Source organism: Tympanuchus pallidicinctus, unplaced genomic scaffold, assembly GCF_026119805.1.
Source record: "Tympanuchus pallidicinctus isolate F22 unplaced genomic scaffold, pur_lepc_1.0 scaffold18, whole genome shotgun sequence".
Classification (NCBI taxonomy): Eukaryota; Metazoa; Chordata; class Aves; order Galliformes; family Phasianidae; genus Tympanuchus; species Tympanuchus pallidicinctus.
In genome coordinates, this window is record NW_026294699.1 from 11717688 (window position 1) to 11737420 (window position 19733).

A 19733-nucleotide genomic window follows, 5' to 3' on the forward strand; every position below is an offset into this window, starting at 1 on the left:
TCCAGATTTCAGTCACTTTGCTTTTGCAAATGAAAACTGTTTACACTGTATGCAAACATTTCTGTTGTGTAGTCTATATATTACTTCTATGAATAGCTAAGAGAAAACTTTACTCCCACTCTTGCAGTATCTTGTCTTCCTTTGTTCTGCCTCAGCTAATTATTTGCGTTCTTAAGGAACACAAATTTCTGGCTTCCTCTTTCTTTACAATTCAGAGTCCTTCTGAAATTCAGAAAAGGAACATACTTCGATATTGAGATGCTTTTCTCTTCTGCTTTCATATATTATTTTAAAAGTAAACATTGCATGTCATCAGACCAGAGATTCATTACAAACCTACTTCCCACTAAAATAAATTCAATTTAAGAAAACTCTCAAAATTGAGGACTTGATTATATTTGCTCAAACATTACAATAAACACCATCTATTCTTGAGCCAGAAGGATTGTATGACTAAACAGTAAATGATCATTTTCAACATTTTCTAAAGGAATTACAGAGCTATCTTGAAAATGTCAGTGGAACCCGGGAATCTGATTCCTTATAGGCCTTTGAAATCTGTAGTACTGTGGATGACAGACGATACAGCACATTCACATGAATGTAGAATGCAAGGGCAACTTCAGCTGTGACTTTCTTGGCCTATGTTATGTAGCAGTTAGATTTACAGCCCTGGCTTTCCTGTGTTAATTTGCAGAATGGAGCAATAGTCATTACTATTTTGTGTATTTGTTCCAGAAAAAAACCCTCTGAATTCCTCCATATCTCACTGTACACCTGGATCATCATTCATACTGAAGTTGTTCTCAGTGACTGCAAAATATCACATAGAAGAAGCTCAGAATCTCCAGAAATGCTTGAAGAGGAGCCAGAAGCAGTGAAGATCAGCAGGTCTGAATATGTCCAAGGTATGGCACTGAGAAGGAAGAGTAACTAGTTTTGTCACACTAAAAATCTGGAAACTGAACAGCAGAGAACAAGGTTTTTCTCCCAACCAGCATGTATTTGGGTTGTAGTTCTTCATCCCAGGGAACCCTTTTACACTACAGTTGGTGTAACACTTTACCAATGTGGGAAATGCTGCATGACAACAACTTGGGTGTTTTGGATATAGAGAGGCGAAACACAGTGCTGCTATGACTTTTTTTTTCAACATTGAGTTGTTAGTGAGAGTATTCAGAGGGATTACCAGTCAGGAGGAGGCACCAGGATCGCTTTGAGAAGGATGCTTGATTGCAATATTGGCTTCAGCAGGAGTTAGCACAGAGGTAGGGGCAAAGGAAGTAGAATGTCTGTGTGGAAGAGACAAAGACCCTGGAACATGTATGAATATTTTGTCTGAAACACAAAGCAGGCCTCAGGCTACAGAGAGCTCCAGGTTATGCTTTGGGCTCTGCTGGTTACACAGTCCATTGGAATTTCTCTCCCATTGCTTTTTTTTTTTACTGGAGCTCTGTAATTCACAGTCTGTTATTATGCATACAGTCATTTATATTTAGTATAACATTCTGATTGAAATTAAGACTCAATCTGAAAAAGGGTTAGATTACTTTGGAAATAATGGGCCATTTAAACAATGTCTTAATAGAGCTGAATTGTTTGGTATCTATAGATTCAAACGTGCACTTTGAGAACAATGGTGGTTATGAATTTTTTTTCATGGTTCTGCGGCTGCAATCTAAAAAGAAACAAAACCACACGAAACTGTACTCCTTGAAGTACAGTATGGATATTAGGGAAGTGTGAGATGAAACCTGTGGGGTAATGGGTCACACAGGTACAGCTGTATCTAAATATGTTGAGGTGATGTGTGTCACTCCTAGGATCCAGGCAAGTGTGACTGGTTATGCAGCTTATTAGTAGAAGAACCCAACGTGACCCTTTCAGGTTTTCCATATAATTGATAACCAGTCCCACTAGCTAGCATTCATTCTACACCATGGTATTAAAGTGAAGATTTTTTTGATGTAATTTGGTACTGTTTTCCTGCTAATGCTGTGCTTTTTATTTCTCTGTGCTACTGTGAGTAAGTTGTTACCATTTATCAGGCTACAGAAAGATATGTGAGCAAATAAATTTGCTCAAACCACTAGAATACATTGATTCCTAGCTCCCTCTGAGGATGAAGTGCACATTTTGAGATCACGTACTTTACAAGGCAGTAGATCATAAATTTTCCAGTGGTTCAACATTAGGTTACCCCCCTACAGACATTTAAATGGTGTCATTTGGTTAGGAAATTAACAACATACCAGGAAAAAGAAGTTCATGCTCTTGTGGGCATTTTTGATTAAATAAAATAGCAGTGTGAAACCACTTTGTCCTTAGCACCTTACACATGGTTGGTAATAACTAAATAGCTGTAAGGGTTGAGTCTAAATACTCGTTTTCTTGGTCATACAATGGCAGAAATAAAAAAAAAATGTGTTGATCACTGGGTGTGCAACTAAACCTGCCAGTGGTCAGCACTAACTTTGACTTTCACAGCTTTTGCTAGCTTAAGTTATGTTCATGATGTTCTACCACAGTTCTCCAAAAGCAGTATAACCACGGGGACCATGTGACTGTATGTCACCAACCTGGATGTAAGAAGTGTGACGCTGCAGCAGAGGGGTTTCCAACCTGCCAGGGTACCTTTTGGAAATGGAAATTGATTTTTCTCAAGGATTCTTTACTGGGTGAGATAAATTAAGTCTACATTTAGTTGTACCTGCTTAAAGCCCTCTTTGTTAACATAAGAACAGTGATACCCAGATTGCAATGCATTAGAGCAAGATAAAGCACACCCAGCAGTTTGTCAAATACTTCAACGTATGAGGATGTCACTGAAATGCTCAGGCTTGGCTGTAGGTTACTTTAGCTTTGTTCATGTAATGATGTGGTTCGGCTGCTTTTTCCTCCTTTGCTTTGTGCTTTTAATTTGATAGGAATTTTCTTGCGAATATTTCAGTGGGAAAGTCAGTGTGGCTCAGGTCAATAGGCTTAAATTTGACCTTAGACATTAGACAATCAACCTCAAAACGCTGCACAATTTGTATTGAGACACTTAAAATGTTAATAGGTTTTCAGGACACAGATGAAACTGTTGTACTCATTTTGCCAGCGTAATTTACTACATTAATGATCAAAAAAGAGTGAAAACACTGAGTAAAATGTTAATTTCAAGCACCATTACAGAAATACAATAAAATAAAATAAAAAAATCAGATAAATGTTCATTTGCTGTAAACTGACGGTTCTTAAGAGCCCATGGCCCTGAAGCAAGATATGCTTGTAGCACCAGAAGACCTCGGTCACTATCATTTGTGAAATGCAGATTACTTAATGGATTTTTTTTGTAAATGTTTTAATAGAAAAATAGTGATTTAAACAGTGTTCCCTCAATAATGAAGAGTCGGCATTGTTATGGTGATTGTTTTAACACAGAGCTGCCCCTTGCTTTGGCAGCTATGGCATTCTTGAATTTAAAAGAGATTGAAAAGTCTCAGTGCAACTCAGCGGTCTGTGTCTCCTGCATCCTTAGCGCTGGGTCACCAGTCCTCCAGCTCCAGTTGCTCCTGTTTGTGGTCCTAGTTCTGGAGATAACCCTCTAGCTAGCTGGGGCTGTGCTTACAGTAAATGTGTCAGTCCTGGCGTGAGATGTGTGCTGTCTGCTGGCAGACCTGGTTCTGTAGCTCAGGGGGCACAGTAATGTTAACGTGTCTCCCTGGGTCCAGAATTAGACTCCAGTCCCTGACAGAGCTGACATGTATAGAAATGCAGGTGACCACATTAGATCTGCTCCTCTCTGATGAAAATTGTATACAAGGCAGAAAGTGAGAGATACCAAATAAAAGGGCCTTTCAGAGCTAAAACTGAGGGTAAACCTGAGGAAATGAGTCCTTCGAGAAGTGTAACATCTCAGTCTCTACAGCATTTGTCAGCTCAAAATAGGTGTGAGGGCTCCCTTCCTGGTAAGAACTGGAAGGCACCTGAACTCTTCACATCTGTGTGAAGACTCAAGCATCTCCATCTGGTTGAAGCTGTTGTGCATACTCATATCTCAGTCTAGACCTGAGTCTTGTTCATTCTTGGGTACATTATTTATAAATATCTAAAAATCAGCATGAGATTTTGTGAAAAACTAATGGCTGAGATCTGAAGATATAGCAGGAGCAGCATCGTTCAGAGTAAATATATGTTTTAAATAAAGCCTTCTCTGGTGCTGTTCTGCATGCCAAGAAGGCCTAATGACACTTCTGATATACTTCATGCATTCTGACATTTTTGCATTTTCAGCCAGATAAGCATGCAGCACACAGCAGAAAGTGATTGTATTAGTTTCTTAGTTTCTGCACTGCCTATTGTATTAAATAATGGCTTAGGAAAATAAAATAAATCCAGGTCATGCATAAAGATGGTTGGAGTGGAATAATAATTATGTGCATAAGTTCAGGCCTTGATAGCACCTTCTGGGAGAAGCCAGGCTCCATGTTTAGCGAATGCATGCAGGGAAAATGTATTTCTGGCATGTGAGGGAGCTAAATCAGGTCCTGTGGAGGTGAGGGTGCAGACATTCCTTGTTCTAGTCAGCTCAGCTCCTTTTCCACAGAGACTTTCACAAGAGACGCTATGCAGAAGTTCTCACAATGAATGAAGTGAGGATGATCTCTCTCCTGTCCCACTAAATACTCGTTGCTTTGGCTCTCCTTGCATTGAAGAGCAGAAAAGCCCCACTTGCTGTGGAACGTATGTACCCACGTCAGCAAGGAATACATTTTTCTCAAAGAAATCAGCCCTTCTCAGAGATCCCAATGAAGCACGCTTTGCGGGTTGTAGGTCAGCACATCCGCTCTAGGGAGCAGTGCAGCTAGAATTGGCCATTTGCCCAGCTATCAAGGAGCTATTTGTGCTGTGAAACAGCACGCATGGCAGCGAGTTGTTTGCAGAATTAGAAGGTATGACAGCTAATTCTGCACTCCATTCATTTTAATTGGTGTTTTTGATGTGATGAAGTGGCAAGGTTAAATCCACTAACTGTGGTGGTTCACTTGAAACATAAGGAAGGATACACCACAATTTCATGAGTAAAACAACTGGTAGAAAGGCCATGGCACACAAATCTCTGCAATTTCAGTATAGTAAATATGGGAACAGTGAGCATGTAAAGCAGATAGAGAAATGTAGAGTAGTATACAATACAAATAGGAGCAAAGCCTCTGCTCTACTATTTGTTCACATCCATTTAAGCCTCTCAGAATATATTTCTTTAAATGGCAAGAAAAATTAGCCCAGGGAAGCTCATAAAAACCTTAGAAAAGATTTAAAATATTCCCTCTCTGAAATCGCTTGCAATTAAAATATTGACACACAATCAATAAGCCTGAAAAATTTTACCAGAGATAACTGTGTAGTAGCTGCAGAATTTTGGAGGATAATTAATATTGGAATAGTATGAATTAATTTAGTCATATGTATTAAGGATTCATGCAGAGAGTTTGAAAATTTTTTGGCAGGACTGTAAGAAAAGACACTTCAGAGAGATGACCACTGTGCTTCCTTGTGATTCTCACCCATGTTTGTGCTTTCCAACTTTCTTAGGCATTTTTCCAGCACGGGAAGCCCAGTGAGCACTCTGCTGTGGGATTCACTGCTGTCAGAGCCACAGCTGTAAAGAGAAACCCAGCTGTTCAATGAATCAAATGGGACTGGAATGGTCCACCATTATTCCTGGATTTTATTCTGCTGCAGGTACTTGTAGATTGGTTCTAAGGTAGTCTAAACAAACCTCATTATGAGCTTGCTAATTTTGAAGAATTGTTTTGGTGTTTAGCATGAGCATTTTGCTGCAGGTTTGAGTATGCTTTCATCCAGAATGTTTTTTAGAACGGAATTAACTGAGAAAGCAGTAGTTCTTTGGATTTATATATTACACAACATTATGTATTTATATATTATAATTATGTATTTATATATTACACAACAGTTTGGAGGCAATCTGCTTATTTATTCTCTCCTGTGTTTGTTAACAACCATCTTGCAAAATCTATCAATGATACAGGTAAGGACAATAGCAAAAGCAATAATGTAAGAGTATCTGGTCACTGCTGTTATAACCTATACCCCTAAAGAAGTCTCCACTCTGTGAAAGAGAACCTTTGAAAAGAATTTGTGTTATTTATGATGCTCAGAACAGACACACTGGAAGTCAGGGAGCAGCCAAGAGAATGGCATTCTCAAGGTGTGCATATTAGACACTGCTGTATTAAAATTATTTCTGATTAGAACGTGATTCTGCATATCGTACCCCAGTGCAAATACAGAATGCAGATTGGGCTCTTAAAAAGGGGCACACAGAACAGCACACGCTTGGAAAGCACACAATGGGGAACCAAGAAGCAGTTGGTATTCTGTATGCTTTGTATCGATCCAAAGAGATCTGTTCTTTTCAGAAGCTGAAGAGAAGACATAACCTCACTAACGTGGTGCGGAGCCAGCGTGTGTGGACTGTTGGCTTTTGTGAATTAACAAATGCTCCAAATGAACGCTGTAAAAATAAATCAGGGATGCTGCACTGCACAATGGGCTTTGTTCATTTATTTCTGACACGAATGGTTTAGTTTTAATTATTTATAACACTTCACAGTGCATTGGTAAATGCGCTGCAACATATTCTGCAAAAGTAATGGAGTCTTTGAAATAGCAGAGCGCAGCACGGCTGCCATCCCCATTCGGTACTGTGGGGAGTGACCACAGCAGGGGAAGAGGAAGAGAGAGGGGTGCTGGTATTTGCATTACTTTGCCTGTGGTATGGGAACAACTGCAGGCACAGACTTTGGGCTTCTTGTTCCGATTCATGCTGGTGGGCGGAGCTCGGGCACTCCAGGGCATGAAATTCACTTTTCCTTCAGACTCTCTGAGTTTATCAACTCTAAAAAACGATCCATTGAATGTTTCTGGTTTCTATTTTTGCTGCATCTCTTATGTCACAGTCATTCGTTACCTGAATAGAAAGCTAACGTCTGAAATGTCCTGCTCTGCATCCACGTGGAGGTAACAGAAGGACAGCCTGTTTGAGGCACTGAAAACACTCATGTAAGAGCACTGTGGGAGGGATCCATTTTTACCTTTGTTGTGGGGATAAGAAAACCAGCCCACCTTTCCTTTTCTCTGCATCTGTTGTTGTATCGATAATAAATGTCTTCCCATGGACTGGATGAAGGGCCAGACCTGCACTGCTATTTATAATGCATGCTCCTTCTCCTTTCTCTCTTGCTTTTATCTTGACTTTTCACACCATTGATACATTCACCTGGAAATAACCCAGGGAATTAGCATCTTCCCTTTACCACTTGATGATGTCAGATATACCAATATGAGTATGAAGATGCTGCACAAAGGCAATCAAATTTAGTTTGGATTTATGTATGTAAACATTTTACTTCTCCATAGCATTTGCAGCCCTTTGCTGCAGCAATTGTGTTAATCTCTGATGCTGTTGAGGAATAGCAGCAATGTTAATGAATAACTCAGCTTGTATAGATAAAAAAAAAAAATGTTAGAAATATGCTTTGCAGGCTATTTTATTCTTACATCTTTTTCATGAAGCCACATTCCTGGTGTAACATGGGATTTAAAATACAAACCTTCGCTCTGATCCTGCAGAGACTTATTAATGGCCTTTATTTTATGTGCTCATTTTTCAGTCGCACTGTTCACAATATGGAAGGGTAAGAACCTACATGAGTCTGCCGGATCAAGATATAGAACACTAGATCTTATTCCAGCCTTTTCCCTCAATTATAATAGTGTGCTATTATCAGGGACAATTGCCAGCTCCTTAATTACAGGCAGCTGCAGAGCAGCAGGTTGTGTTTGTGCATCGATCCTATAATCTGACTTTACAACCCCAGTATCATCCAGTCATTGAACTACAGGCAACACCTATGCTTATTTTCTCTTGCTCTCTTTTGCACCATGACAGAATTAATTACCCTTTGCTTCTGACCGTTCCACCAGCATAGCTGGGTGCTACCTCCTTCCCTCTTCCACAGGAGTGCTTGAGTATTCATTACGAGGAAAAATAAAAGTGGCTGTCACATCCAAAGGCATCTCCTCCTCTACAGTCTCAGTGGGTTCATCTACATTCCATAATCAAAAAGATGTAGTTTGCCTTTGGAGTGCCCTTTTCTCTCCTCTCAGGGTCGTGACAAAAAGATTCTCCCTTCCTGCACCATCTTCACTCCCTACAGCACACAGATGTTTTGAACTGCCACACAGTGTGTGCACACCTCCTGCCAGAAAAAGGTTTGTCCAGCATCTGTACCACCTACACGTATCCCAATGCTTCTGCCCATCACCCCTTCTCTCTTCCAGGAGGCAGAGTTCCTGTGAGGTCTGCTGTGATGATTGCGGTTTCCTCCGGACTTGTCAGAGCAGACATTGTGTTCTTGCTTCTCTATTGGAAAGTCTTTGAGATTTATACAAACAAAAGTATCTGTCCCTGGTACACTGATTCACCCAGCTGATGTAAAGCTAAAGCGCTGCAGACAAGCCTGCAGTAGTTCTGTAGGATAGCATGTAATGGGCCGATAAAGCACACGGTTACTGCATTCTCAGATGTCATTTACTTTCTCCAGGGCAGAGAAAGCCAATATGGGGTGAGCAGTAATGGTCTCCAGCAACTATAAAAGCAAAATGAAAAGTGACACTTTTCAACCCAGCAAAATATAGAAGTGAGCTCTACTTCTCCATTCCTCTGAACACTTGAGTTTTAGCTTCCAGCCAGGGCTGTCACTTTGTCTAGGCTCAGCAAAGTGGAAAACTCTGCCGAAAGCGTTCTATCGTCATCTTTATCTTTCTCCTCACTTTTTCTTTCTTGTTAATTCATCTTTACTGGTCCTTTATTTACTTACTACCAAACTTGTTTTAACACCTAGGGCATCCACAATGATTCCTCACACGGAAAAAATGGTTGAACCATAACTAATGTAATAGAGATCAAGTTGTGCTATGTTACACAAAGCACTTCTAGTTTTTGCTTGTTTGTTCACTCTCCCTGCTCCTCTTGGCTGCTTTGGAGATGATTTTGTTTTTCTGTTGTGTGTGCTTCTTTAATATGGATCCTATAATGTTTGAGTTCTGCTGGACTCCAACCCCAGCCACACATTCACTTTGCCTCAGGCCACCGCATGATTTTCCTTTTACTTTACATGCTTTGGAATCTATTCTTGTATTAGAAATATGTTTAATGTAAGAATGTACTATTAATGAAATCAATGTTTTGCTATAAAAAAGATTATTTCTTAAACTAAAAGCCAGAGAAAAATTTAAATGCTCTGTTTCAGCTCTTTCTTCCTATTTTTTACAAGTGTCTGACAGTCAACAGAGCCCAGCTCTGTAAGAACACAGTAGGACACAGGTTTCAGAACACCTACTGGGAATCCATAGCTCTCATGTGTTGGTATAAGACTGCCAGTTTTCAGAGTACTTCAAGTCTCAGCCTTTGTGACAACCCAGCACCAACCTATTGGTCCCTCCAGAGACACTGCACAGCATGGTTTGGATGCTTGGCTTCTTCCTAGGGAAGAGATCACAGCTAGAAATGGATTACTGACTGTTCTTCTTGAAGGGTTATTTCCATTGTTTTTGTATGGATGATGCTAAAGAAAACCTGAATCAGCTATTAGTGATCTGTTAAGTATGTTGCATAACAAATGCACTCCCACACACTCACGTTCATTTTTCATGATGTGGCAAATGCAACGACCTGCAGAACAAAGCATGCATGGCTTCTGTTTAGAAGGAGAGGCAGCTCTCTAACAACAGGTATGTAATTAGTAAAAGACAGTGGTCACAAATCCTGAAGAAAGAACCGTTTTTTACAGTGGATAAATCTTCAGGATTACTGTGAGTAACAGATTCCTTAATTATACTGGAGTAAAGAAAGAGCTCAATAGATCAGTTGTAATACAGAGCATAGTTTATTTCATTGTGTAAGGATAAGAATTTGATGCAGCAGTCATAGGGGGAACATATAATTCCCTGAAACCTAACATAAAATGGTAACTCCCTTTTTCTGTCAATACTCTTAGGATTATTGCTGCTGCTTCTCACCAAACGCCCAGTTTAGGAGTTATTGCAGCTTCTAAAAATGCACTGTTTGTATTCACTGGAAGTGGGAGCCTATGGCTTTGTACCAATTCTTTCTATTTTACTGAGCTAAAATAGGATAAATGCACAACTTGATGCCTTTCTGAAACAGATACTTCTGCTTGGTTGCTGTATCCAAAGCTTTTTAGACTCTCAAAGCACTGCTGTGAACATAAGACAAATGTATTTTTTTCAGGTTAAGCTCTCAAATGAAGGGATTGTGTCCATCTCTGTGCTTTTTCCCTCCTACATGTGAAATATAACACAGACACACCTCTCTGAGTGAACGTGGGTCAGTAAGCACAGTAGTCTTTCATGTTTTGCATTATCAAATCAGCTGATTAGTCAAATGCTTCATAAAACCAGCATTCAGTTTTGTTAACGATCATTAGCTATTAATGTAACGAACCTAAGAAATTATTAGAGTTGTGGCAATTTGAATCAGCAGACAAAAGCCTCACTTCAGTCTACATATGCTGGAATTTATTTCATTGCCATTACTTACTTTGACACATGTTGCTGGCATTCTTTTACATCAAGTGAATCAAAAATAACTCCAGGAATAACAAATGAATTACTGTTTATTAAAAAGATTATGGCCTGTAATTCATGTGGGCATAGAAATATTGGAATGAAGTGAAATGAAAATCTTACACATAGTTGTAAAATATTTAATATTCTAACACCAATTTGTCACACAGGAAGAAGGCACAGCTTTCAGAATTCTGTACCATTGTTTCAAAGTAGTATAAAACACTCAATACCAGGTATTCGCTTATGGTTCAATAAATAGCAGTCATATAGTTTTATGACTATACTTAATCTCACAAATGTAAGATGTTCAGTGATATATGACTTCTGTTTATACGCAGTTGAAGAGCTCTTCTACAATCCTGCTTAGCTTCCTTCCCTTGGGAGATACACTCTTAAAAGGAAAGTGGACACAAGAGTTTGGAAGAACAAATAGAACCAAAGATGAAGGACTCGTGTTCCTACAGGGGTTTCTTTGGATCAGAGTATAGATGGGTTTCCCTAGGATTGGGTTCAACTCCCAGTTTTGGGAAGTTTCAGTTTTCTGGCAGAGACGGATCTTTGTTTAGACCCATTAGAATCATTTGTGGTTCTATAACAGTTACTTATCATATGTTCACGTGGTTTCCATGCTGTGGATTTGTACATCTCATTTGTACAACTGTTCCAAGTTCAAATCTTTTCCTAGCCCTGTTTACAGAGAGGTGTGCTTTGGCTGTGTGAAACACAGAAGACGTCTGTATAAGATCTGTAATGGAAATCAGGAAGTCCTTAACTTCCAGCTCAGTGCTGCACTATTGGATTTTTGAATAATGGAAAAAATCCCCTTACCTTTAATGATGTGAATTAACATGTAATTATTATTTTAGTTATTGCATCACTTACATTATTAATAATTTCTAATATTTTTTTTTACTTTGAGGAATATCATCCCTCTGAGCACAGCTTTTCTCCTTCTGACCTTTTACAGAAGCTGTACAGAATAAGAAGGGAGAAAATGCAGAATAATGCAAAACCATTTAAACTCTGCAGTTGTTTCCAATTTGTCTCTATTAAAGACATGTATCGTTTTTTAATTAGAATAAATGTTGACCTATAAAGAAGACAGGAAACCTTCTAATTCTAAACAAACAAGCAAGAATAAGTAACTTGCTTCTCCTCATTTCTCCTAACATTCAGATTTGATAGATTAGCTCTCATATCCCAGCTATGTTAAGTCCTTCACAGTCTAATCCTCAGAATGCATATTGACAATGCTATTATGGCATGAGTGGGGAAAGATGACCTTGTGTTTTTAAGCAAAATATGAAATATGAAAGTGATTATTTTTGGAACATTTTAAACCAAATTCATTGAACTAAAATCATTTTTTTTCCAGTCTATTTTCTGGAGAAAATGATCAAAAATGATCAGAACTCTGCTCTTTTTTCCTTTTTTTCTTTTCTTTTCTTTTCTTTTTTTTTTTTTTTTGGTAGTAATATTGATTAGTTGCCCTCCTTTCCCTTTTTATTTTAATAGAAAATGCTTGTTTATAAGTTTTTTTGCCTTGAGTTTACAACATTTGGCAGCTTTTACAAAGCAGCATGTCAGATACTGTTTTTCTAAATTAAGCCATGTGGAAAAAAAAAATTGTACTTTTATCACTTTCAAGGGAGAACAAATATTCTTTTATCTCCCCAAAACTTTGTTTCCTCATCTGCTGGGTATATCAATAACTCACTGGTTGCTGTGAAACTGAAGTATTCGCCTGGAAGGTTTAAAGATCCATGGATTTTAAGTGCTACGGGTATATAGTTAAGAGCATAAGGACCAACATAAGGACCAGAGCTATGGTTCATACCTAGTTGTGATGAATAATGTATGTGAAATGAAAAGGAAATGGTTGGAGGAATCGCTAAATTAACTCTGCCTCTTCTGGCAGGAGTGGCACAGAGCCTGGGGCTGCTTCACTTTGGCCCCAGGAAGAGGCAGAGTAGATCTGAGTTGTTTGCTTGGCCCCTTTGCTGAGGGTAGATCTGTTGGCAGGGCCAGATCTGCTGTGCTGTGGGATGTCAGACCAACCCCTGCAATGGTTTTGAACTGATATTTAACCTAGAAAGGAGGGTGAGGATGCCCACACCCAATGCAGACAGATAAATCATTGAAGTCGACAGAGAGAACATTTTGTGCAAAAATACGTTAGCCCAACACTGTCAAGTGAATGAGAGAATTTTATACTATCCGTTTCTCACTGATATATGTTTGGCTGTCATCTTATTTCATAGCTCAGGCAATTGGAATACTGCTTAAATGTGTATCATAAACCTATAGATGGGAGCATTTCCCAACCGGATTTAAACCATTACCCCAGAGGTGCTACAGAAACCCTGCAGTGTGTCGCTTTTTAACATCAAGGGGCATTTCTGATGTTAATGTCTAGAAAAGGCAGATGAACACTAACAGCTGCTTATCCACAGGCTGGTGAATTGAATAGGGAAATACTCTGTTCTGGAAGTCAGATCTCTGGAGAGAAGTGATAAATTATGAGCATCTCTAAGTAAGAGCGATAGTCTCTAAGGACAGTTGAGCAAGGCTGATAATATAAAATATGTAAAATGTGGAAAATATTTAATACTTCTGTTTCTTTGCTCTAAAGAGTTGGAGGGGTTGTGTTAACAATATATATGGTGCACATGAGCAGGGGAAATGCAATATATTCATTCTCAGATCACTAGTTTGTGTAATGCTTTTCTGCTACCCAGGGAATTTCAGGGCTATTACACTGGTAAGGAGTCAAGGGCAGTCTCCTCATGGGCTGGCATGGCTCTCTTGGGACAAGAGGAACGGCAGATGAAGAGCTGGACAGTTTAGTACTTTTTCCAAATACTCATTTTTTTATTATATTTGTTAGCTCTCCAATCTGCCACTACTTAAAGGTAATCAGCCTTCATTTCTGAGTGATGGACTGCTCTCCTGAGTGCTGACGAACCAACTCTATAGAAAGTTGTTCTGTAGGAAGTCAAGGTGTACAAGGAGAATCTTCAGCTGGACAAAGACACAGTGTTTCCTGGGGCACAGACAGAAAGAAGGGCTTTCCTTCAGCATTACAGTGAGAAAGTCTGAGCAAAATACTCTCAGTGCAATTCTCTACTCTTGCTGCTCTCTAAGGGACACTAACTCTATGAGTCAGAGTCCTACACCCTCCACTTGGATCAGGAAACCACTGATTCCAGTTCTGCAGGCTCTCTGCAGTATATACCTGTATTTTAGATGGAACATGTGGATTTTCTTGAATTTTCTCGTTGTCTGACTGAACCTGGTTATTTTCTACACTTACATTGTGTGAAACATATCCACACAGTCTATCAGCTTCAAATAACTGTAATCTCAGCCATAATATTTCTATAGTTTGAGAGACACTTTTTAAAACAGAAAACTGGGTTTAAGTGTAAATTCTTTTAATAGAAGATTGATGCTGAGTTATGTGTAGCTTTATGATTGATAACTGAATTCTCCTTGGCTACTCTCAGTTTACAAGTCTTTATGATTAAGAGAAATTTGTCCTTCACATTTTGGTGATTGATTCCTCTAATCTGTTCATTGTTCACTGAGTAAATGCTTCAGCTCTTTCTTCAGTTTAGGCGCAGGGAAATGTGGGATCTCTAAAACAGGCACTGGACCTTTTGAAAGCTGTTTGGAACCAACAGTGGTAAGCAAAACAAAAACAGAAACAGGAACAAATTGTGCTCAACCTTTGCTTGACTCCAGAGAGCAGTTTTACAGTCTACTCCCTGATAGCCAATGTGCTCAAGGCATCTAAGGCAGAAGGAAAAACCTGTAACAAGACTTGTTGAATTTTAACTTGAATTCTGTCAAATATTTACTTCCAGATGAGGAACCGTGCATGGAAGTTCTGTGTTTTAAACCAAAGTGAAGCCACAAAGCCTGCTTGTCGGCTGACTTCATTTCCCTAGTTGTGCTGAAAATGGTTCCTCTGTCACATGCACAAATCAGCTTCCTCTATGAAAGCAATGGAAAGCTTGGATTCAGAAATAACTTGCATTGCTTTTAATGAAACAAGAGTGGGCCATAATTCGTAGAGCAGTATTCCAGTTTTTCTCCAGAGTATCTGCAGCTTTCCCCTTGTTGTGCTGGTCATGTCCAAAACTGCACAACCTCATCTGTGCAGTTGTCACATGGATAGATTTTGGTTGCCCAGGGCACTTTGTCACAGGCAGCTCACTGTTTATTCAAAGGTGAATTTTTCATGAAGTATAAGGATATAAGTAACACAAAACAGTATAGTCCTCACTGGAAAAAAACTGGTAAGAGAGTGTTCTACTGTTGCCCAGTGGGAAAGATAACTTGCTGCTTTCCTTTTAGTTGTTTGAGAGAACTGGAATGCCAGAGTCCCTTTCAGAACTATCCCTACGGCTGAGCTTAGGCCCTCCTCAGTCATGGTACAGGTACAACCCATGGAATCGGGGACAATAAAGGAGAATTAGAGCAGAGTTGCCCACATGTTTTGCTGCCTAGAGCATACTCTGCTCTCCCAACTTTCACAGCATTCAGGTTTTCAGTTTGATAGAACACTTCTGAGTGTTACTGTAATAGCACTTTCAGGCAGATACTGTCTCCCTTCCAGTTCTGTTCACATTATCATCTCCCTTCATTCTGTTTTCTTTGAGGCTGCTGTATCCTTTGACCCAGCTATATCTTTTGATAGTTTTTTCCACTGTGCTTTCTTTCCATTTGTTATTTCCCTTTAGTCTAACAACTACTTTTCCTATTTCTACCTCTCACTCCATTACTTTCATCATGCCTTTTCCCTTTCCCACATTCCTTAATTATCAATCATCTTTCCCTTATGCTTATTAATCCTAGTGTTTTTCCTTCTCTTTATCTGCTTCTTATAGGAGATAAAAACAGACACATGCTTGCATATACACAGCTGTTTTCTTCCATGTTCATCCTCACATATATGCTCCTCAATGCTCCTTGGTGTGACTGTGGAGGAAGGCTCCCAACAGATCCGTGTCCTCAGAAGGACCCAAATGTTGGATTTGCCCAGGTGTGTCTTTCAGCCCATGGTCCAGCGTTCAAGCTATACCAGATGTATGGCAGCAGACAGACTTCCTTAGGAAAATGTTGTTTTACGATGTCACTCAACTGTAACATATTCTAATACTTGCATTACGTTTTGTTGTCTCCCTTTTAGCTTAGCAACAACAGCTGTTTAAAAAAAAAAAAAATATATATATATATATATATATATATTTTCCAAAGGTTTTTGAAGAAAACACACTACTTCTCCTGCCTGGAACTGTTTCAGTTGAAAACCTCTTCAGTTCAGTCCTTTTCTTTCTTACCTGGCCAGGGTGTGCGCTGAGAAGCAAGGGCTGCTGCTTTGTGGCTGGAGGCACAGCCCCAGGTTGGCTGGCACCCAGCATCTCCCCTTCCACCCGGGGAAATGCACTGGGGAGCTCCTGATGCAGGCAGCTCAAGGCAGGCAGTGCAGACAGCCTCCTTTCTTGCTCTGAGCTATCAGCTGTAGGCTGCTGCCTGCTGTGCCCACTGCTCTTCCTGGGGAAGGGGCAGCAGTGCCTCTTCATTTGCTTACCGTGGTTCTTTGGGGCTCTGCTATCATCTGCTTGCAGAGTCATTTGCAAACAGGCAGTATCACAGGGGAGCAGAAATGTGCTTTTTTTTTTTTTTAAACCCTAAGCAGATTTATACTCTGGTTTCCTGTCAGATCTTTGCATTTTCCTTCTCCGCCCCTCCCAGCCCCTGACACACTTTTTCTCACTTTCTGTCGCTCTGTACTCATTCTGACACCAGTGCACTTGCTTCCTTTATTCCAAATTCTCCCCAAAACTTTCAGCACCTTGGGGGGAGGAGGGGCAGGAAGACTTTTGCTCCTTGCGTTTCTTTTACTTTTTAACAGCTGCAGAGCACAAAGAACCTCTCTGAGGCTCCTTGAAAAGCCAAAGTCACAGGCATGGAGGCAACATAGGGACTTCATCCCGCAGCAGCAGCACCGAGACACTCACTCGCTCATGAGCACCCAAGGTAAGGACAGCAGCTGCATGGGACGGCATTTAACTCTAATTGCCACAAGTTCCACTTTCATCTTTTTTCTGTGTTCATTTTTGAGACTGTTTCTCTGAGGACTGCAGCCATCCATCCTATCCTCAGCAGCACAAAATGTGCTGCTGCTCGGGGGGGCCCTGTGGTAGCCCAAGGATTGGTGTTGGTAAGGGAAGTGCGTGCTGAAATGGAAGTGCAGAGAGGGAGGTGAAAGGGCTGCCTGTCAGCTCTGGTCGCCAGAGAATTCTGCTTCTGCTCTGTGTGCTGTGCTCTGACCAAGTCTTTAAATCCTTTCATTAGGGATTTATGCTTTCTATAAACTAATAAAATCTTTTTTTTCCCCTCTTTTAATTAGCTCTTCTCACTTCCTTTATTCTTTTCTCAACTCTAATGTATCTCTAATCTTTTTCACCATCTTCTTATGCCTGTTTTTCATCAAATGTATTTTCTGTGTGACAAATGTTCCACTTGTTCCTTTCTTTCCCTTCTCTCCACCTTCTTGCCCATGCAACAGACTGTACGTCCTCCCCCATGTTCTCAGTCTCTCTCCTTCCCCTCTGTGATTTCCTTCTCTCTCTCATGTTCCCCTTTCCTGCCACCTCTTGCATGCACCCCTTCCTGCTCCATCCACTCTGCGCGTGCAGCATGCATTGCTGCCCTGCAGAGTTGGTTTTGCATGCAGTGGTGGTGCCTGTCTGCTGGCCTGTCTTCCTAACACACACACACACTGCTTTCATATCTGCCCTTTTGCTCGTGTACATAATCAGAATTTGCATGTTTGCAGATTTGGAGATGCATCCCAAAATACCAGGCTTGCATTGCCTCCCTCTAACTCTCAGACTCGTGCTGAGTGATTCACAACAAATAACCGCTGTCATCCTGTCTCTGTTTCCTTCTGTCTCACCAGTAGAGTTTTCTAACACCTATAACACACCATAGCTTCCTTTCCACTCACAAGTATGGCCCTCTCTGACTTTGTTTTTTCTATCTCTGCTTTTAATATCATCCCACTCCTTCCGAAGCCCTTACCCCAACCCTCCACCAGGCTTCTCTGTTTCTATGCTGCGTTCACACTGGAAGGAAATGCTGAAGCAGATGGTCTTACTCTGCTGCCTCAGCATCCCCCCGAGACCTCATAAGGAAACCAGAGGAAGTATTGCAGTCTCTCAGCTCCTCTTTCCTTTGCAGGATAGGCAGGTGAGAGGAGAGTAACAGCTTTGTAAAGCTCTTAGAATTTTTGTTCTGACAGTGAGGTCATTCTTGTCCCATTGAATCCCATGGGATTTCAGATCTTAGGGACAGAGGCTCCCTGCTGTAATGCTGTAGTGGCAGTAATTTCGTTCCCAGGATCTGGAAAGAACTCATTTTGCAGATACCAGAAGTTGCCAAGATCAAGTTAAAAACTGCATCCGGGGACAGTATTTGCTATGACTGCTTGTTTAAGTTTGTAAGCTTTGAACCAGATATGACAAAGTAGTAATTTTTCTTTTTTTTTTTACAAAGTTTTTTAGCTTCACCTTCTTAAGCAGGGCTATTGAGACTGAAGATTTATTTCTAGGGATGTTCTGGTTTGGGCTTTTGGGGACTGAATAAGGATCACTTATTAAACTCAGCTGAATTAATAGGAGAATTATGATGTGCGAGAATTCTCTTAGCAATCTGTCCTGCTCTCTCAAATTGTCTTTCTCCTTATGAGTGAAAGAGGCTTAAACTGTATGTTTGCAATTATAATGCATACTTATTGATTCAGAACTAGCAAACTGTGGCCTTTGAGCTGTGAGCATTCTCTTCTGAATACAGAAGCAATTACATGAAAATATCTTTGTCTTTTGCATCTGCCAAAAAGTCTGCAAGCCTGGAACGACACAGTAGGATATGCAATTTCATTCACAGAAGTTCAGTATAACTCTGTACTCTGTAACAACTTGTGATATGAGAAGTTATTGTGTTCTTTTTAGTCATCCTGCAAAACACGCATGATGACCTTGTGCTTTGTTTTTTCTCCAGTATCCTGTGCCCCCAAAACGATTTGGTTGATTTTTGTTGTTGTTTTGGGTTTGTTTGTTTGTCTGTTTGTTTTGTAAGGCCTTGATATCTCCCTGAAACTCATTGGCCAAGACTACATTTCTCTTTTTCTCTCTCTTCTCCTTTTCTCTTCCCCTCATCATCCATCATCACAGTTTGCTGGGAGTTGAGTTGAAAATGGACTTGGTCAAAATGGAATGGTGACATCTGCAAGGGGATCTGGAGCCAGATTTTATCTCCTAGTTTCTTCAGTCATGAACCTGACAGAAGAGAAATTTCAAAGGGAAAGAGCGCTGAAATTTCAGCCACACCCAGCAAACCCTTCTACTGGGAGGGGCACCTGAGAAATTCAGACCACATATTTGACTGCCTCTTCTTATGCAAACAGTAACTTATGGTGAGAGAGAAATCTGCATTAAGGGAGAAAATAAACTGTCTACAGGAGAAGAGAATTATCTGAGTGCGTGTATCTCTGATAAAATTAAGAGCAGCTTGAACCTTCACTAAAGGTACATCTCAGATAACTGGGATATGCTGAAAAAAAGTCTGAATGTTTTATCCTGTTACTTGGTCAAACTTTTAATGAGATACATGGCATGATAATCACAGAGAATGAAGCATATAGAGATCTTTATTCCTCCCAATGTTATGTCTATATTATTGCGAGAGAACCATCTGCCCACTTCTTATCAGCTGTCTCAACTCCCTTTGATATTGAAAAGCATGTTTCACAAAATACATTTCACTCAGATGTGGCCATTAAGGTTGTGATGGTGGAACGTGGCCTGTGGCAGCTTTCTTTGTAAGCAGCACCCATAGCAACCTCAGCTTAAAAGAGGGACCAATCCTGAAAAATTTCAGACTGAAGGGTAAAACCCTGCCCTCACCGAATGCAGTGGACTTTTGTCACTGGCATCAGAGAGGTTTTGCTTTGGCTGTTGATCACTGCTGTCTGTAGGATTTGCATTCTCAGAATGCTG

The 19733-nt window shown here is 40.2% G+C and overlaps 1 protein-coding gene and 1 long non-coding RNA gene across 4 annotated transcripts in view; both read left to right on the plus strand.

Moving 5' to 3' along the window:
- Positions 1-218: 218 nt before the first annotated feature.
- On the plus strand, positions 219-5894 carry LOC128079137 (uncharacterized). Its single transcript, XR_008205977.1, has 3 exons — positions 219-908; positions 2529-2678; positions 5581-5894. It is a non-coding gene; the product is annotated as an uncharacterized LOC128079137 (long non-coding RNA).
- A 10285-nt stretch (positions 5895-16179) lies between these two features.
- CARD11 (caspase recruitment domain family member 11) overlaps positions 16180-19733 on the plus strand; it is a 39796-nt gene continuing 36242 nt past the window's right edge. Inside the window, exon 1 of one of the 3 annotated variants that reach the window (XM_052680073.1) lies at positions 16180-16710. Coding sequence is in view for 1 of the 3 variants with exons in the window: in XM_052680072.1 (XP_052536032.1) it covers positions 16698-16710 (13 nt within the window). In the remaining 2 variants the exon portion in view is untranslated. Of the gene's footprint in view, positions 16711-17807; positions 17926-19733 lie in introns of those variants that run through there. The other 2 variants (XM_052680072.1, XM_052680075.1) reach the window with 2 other exon arrangements.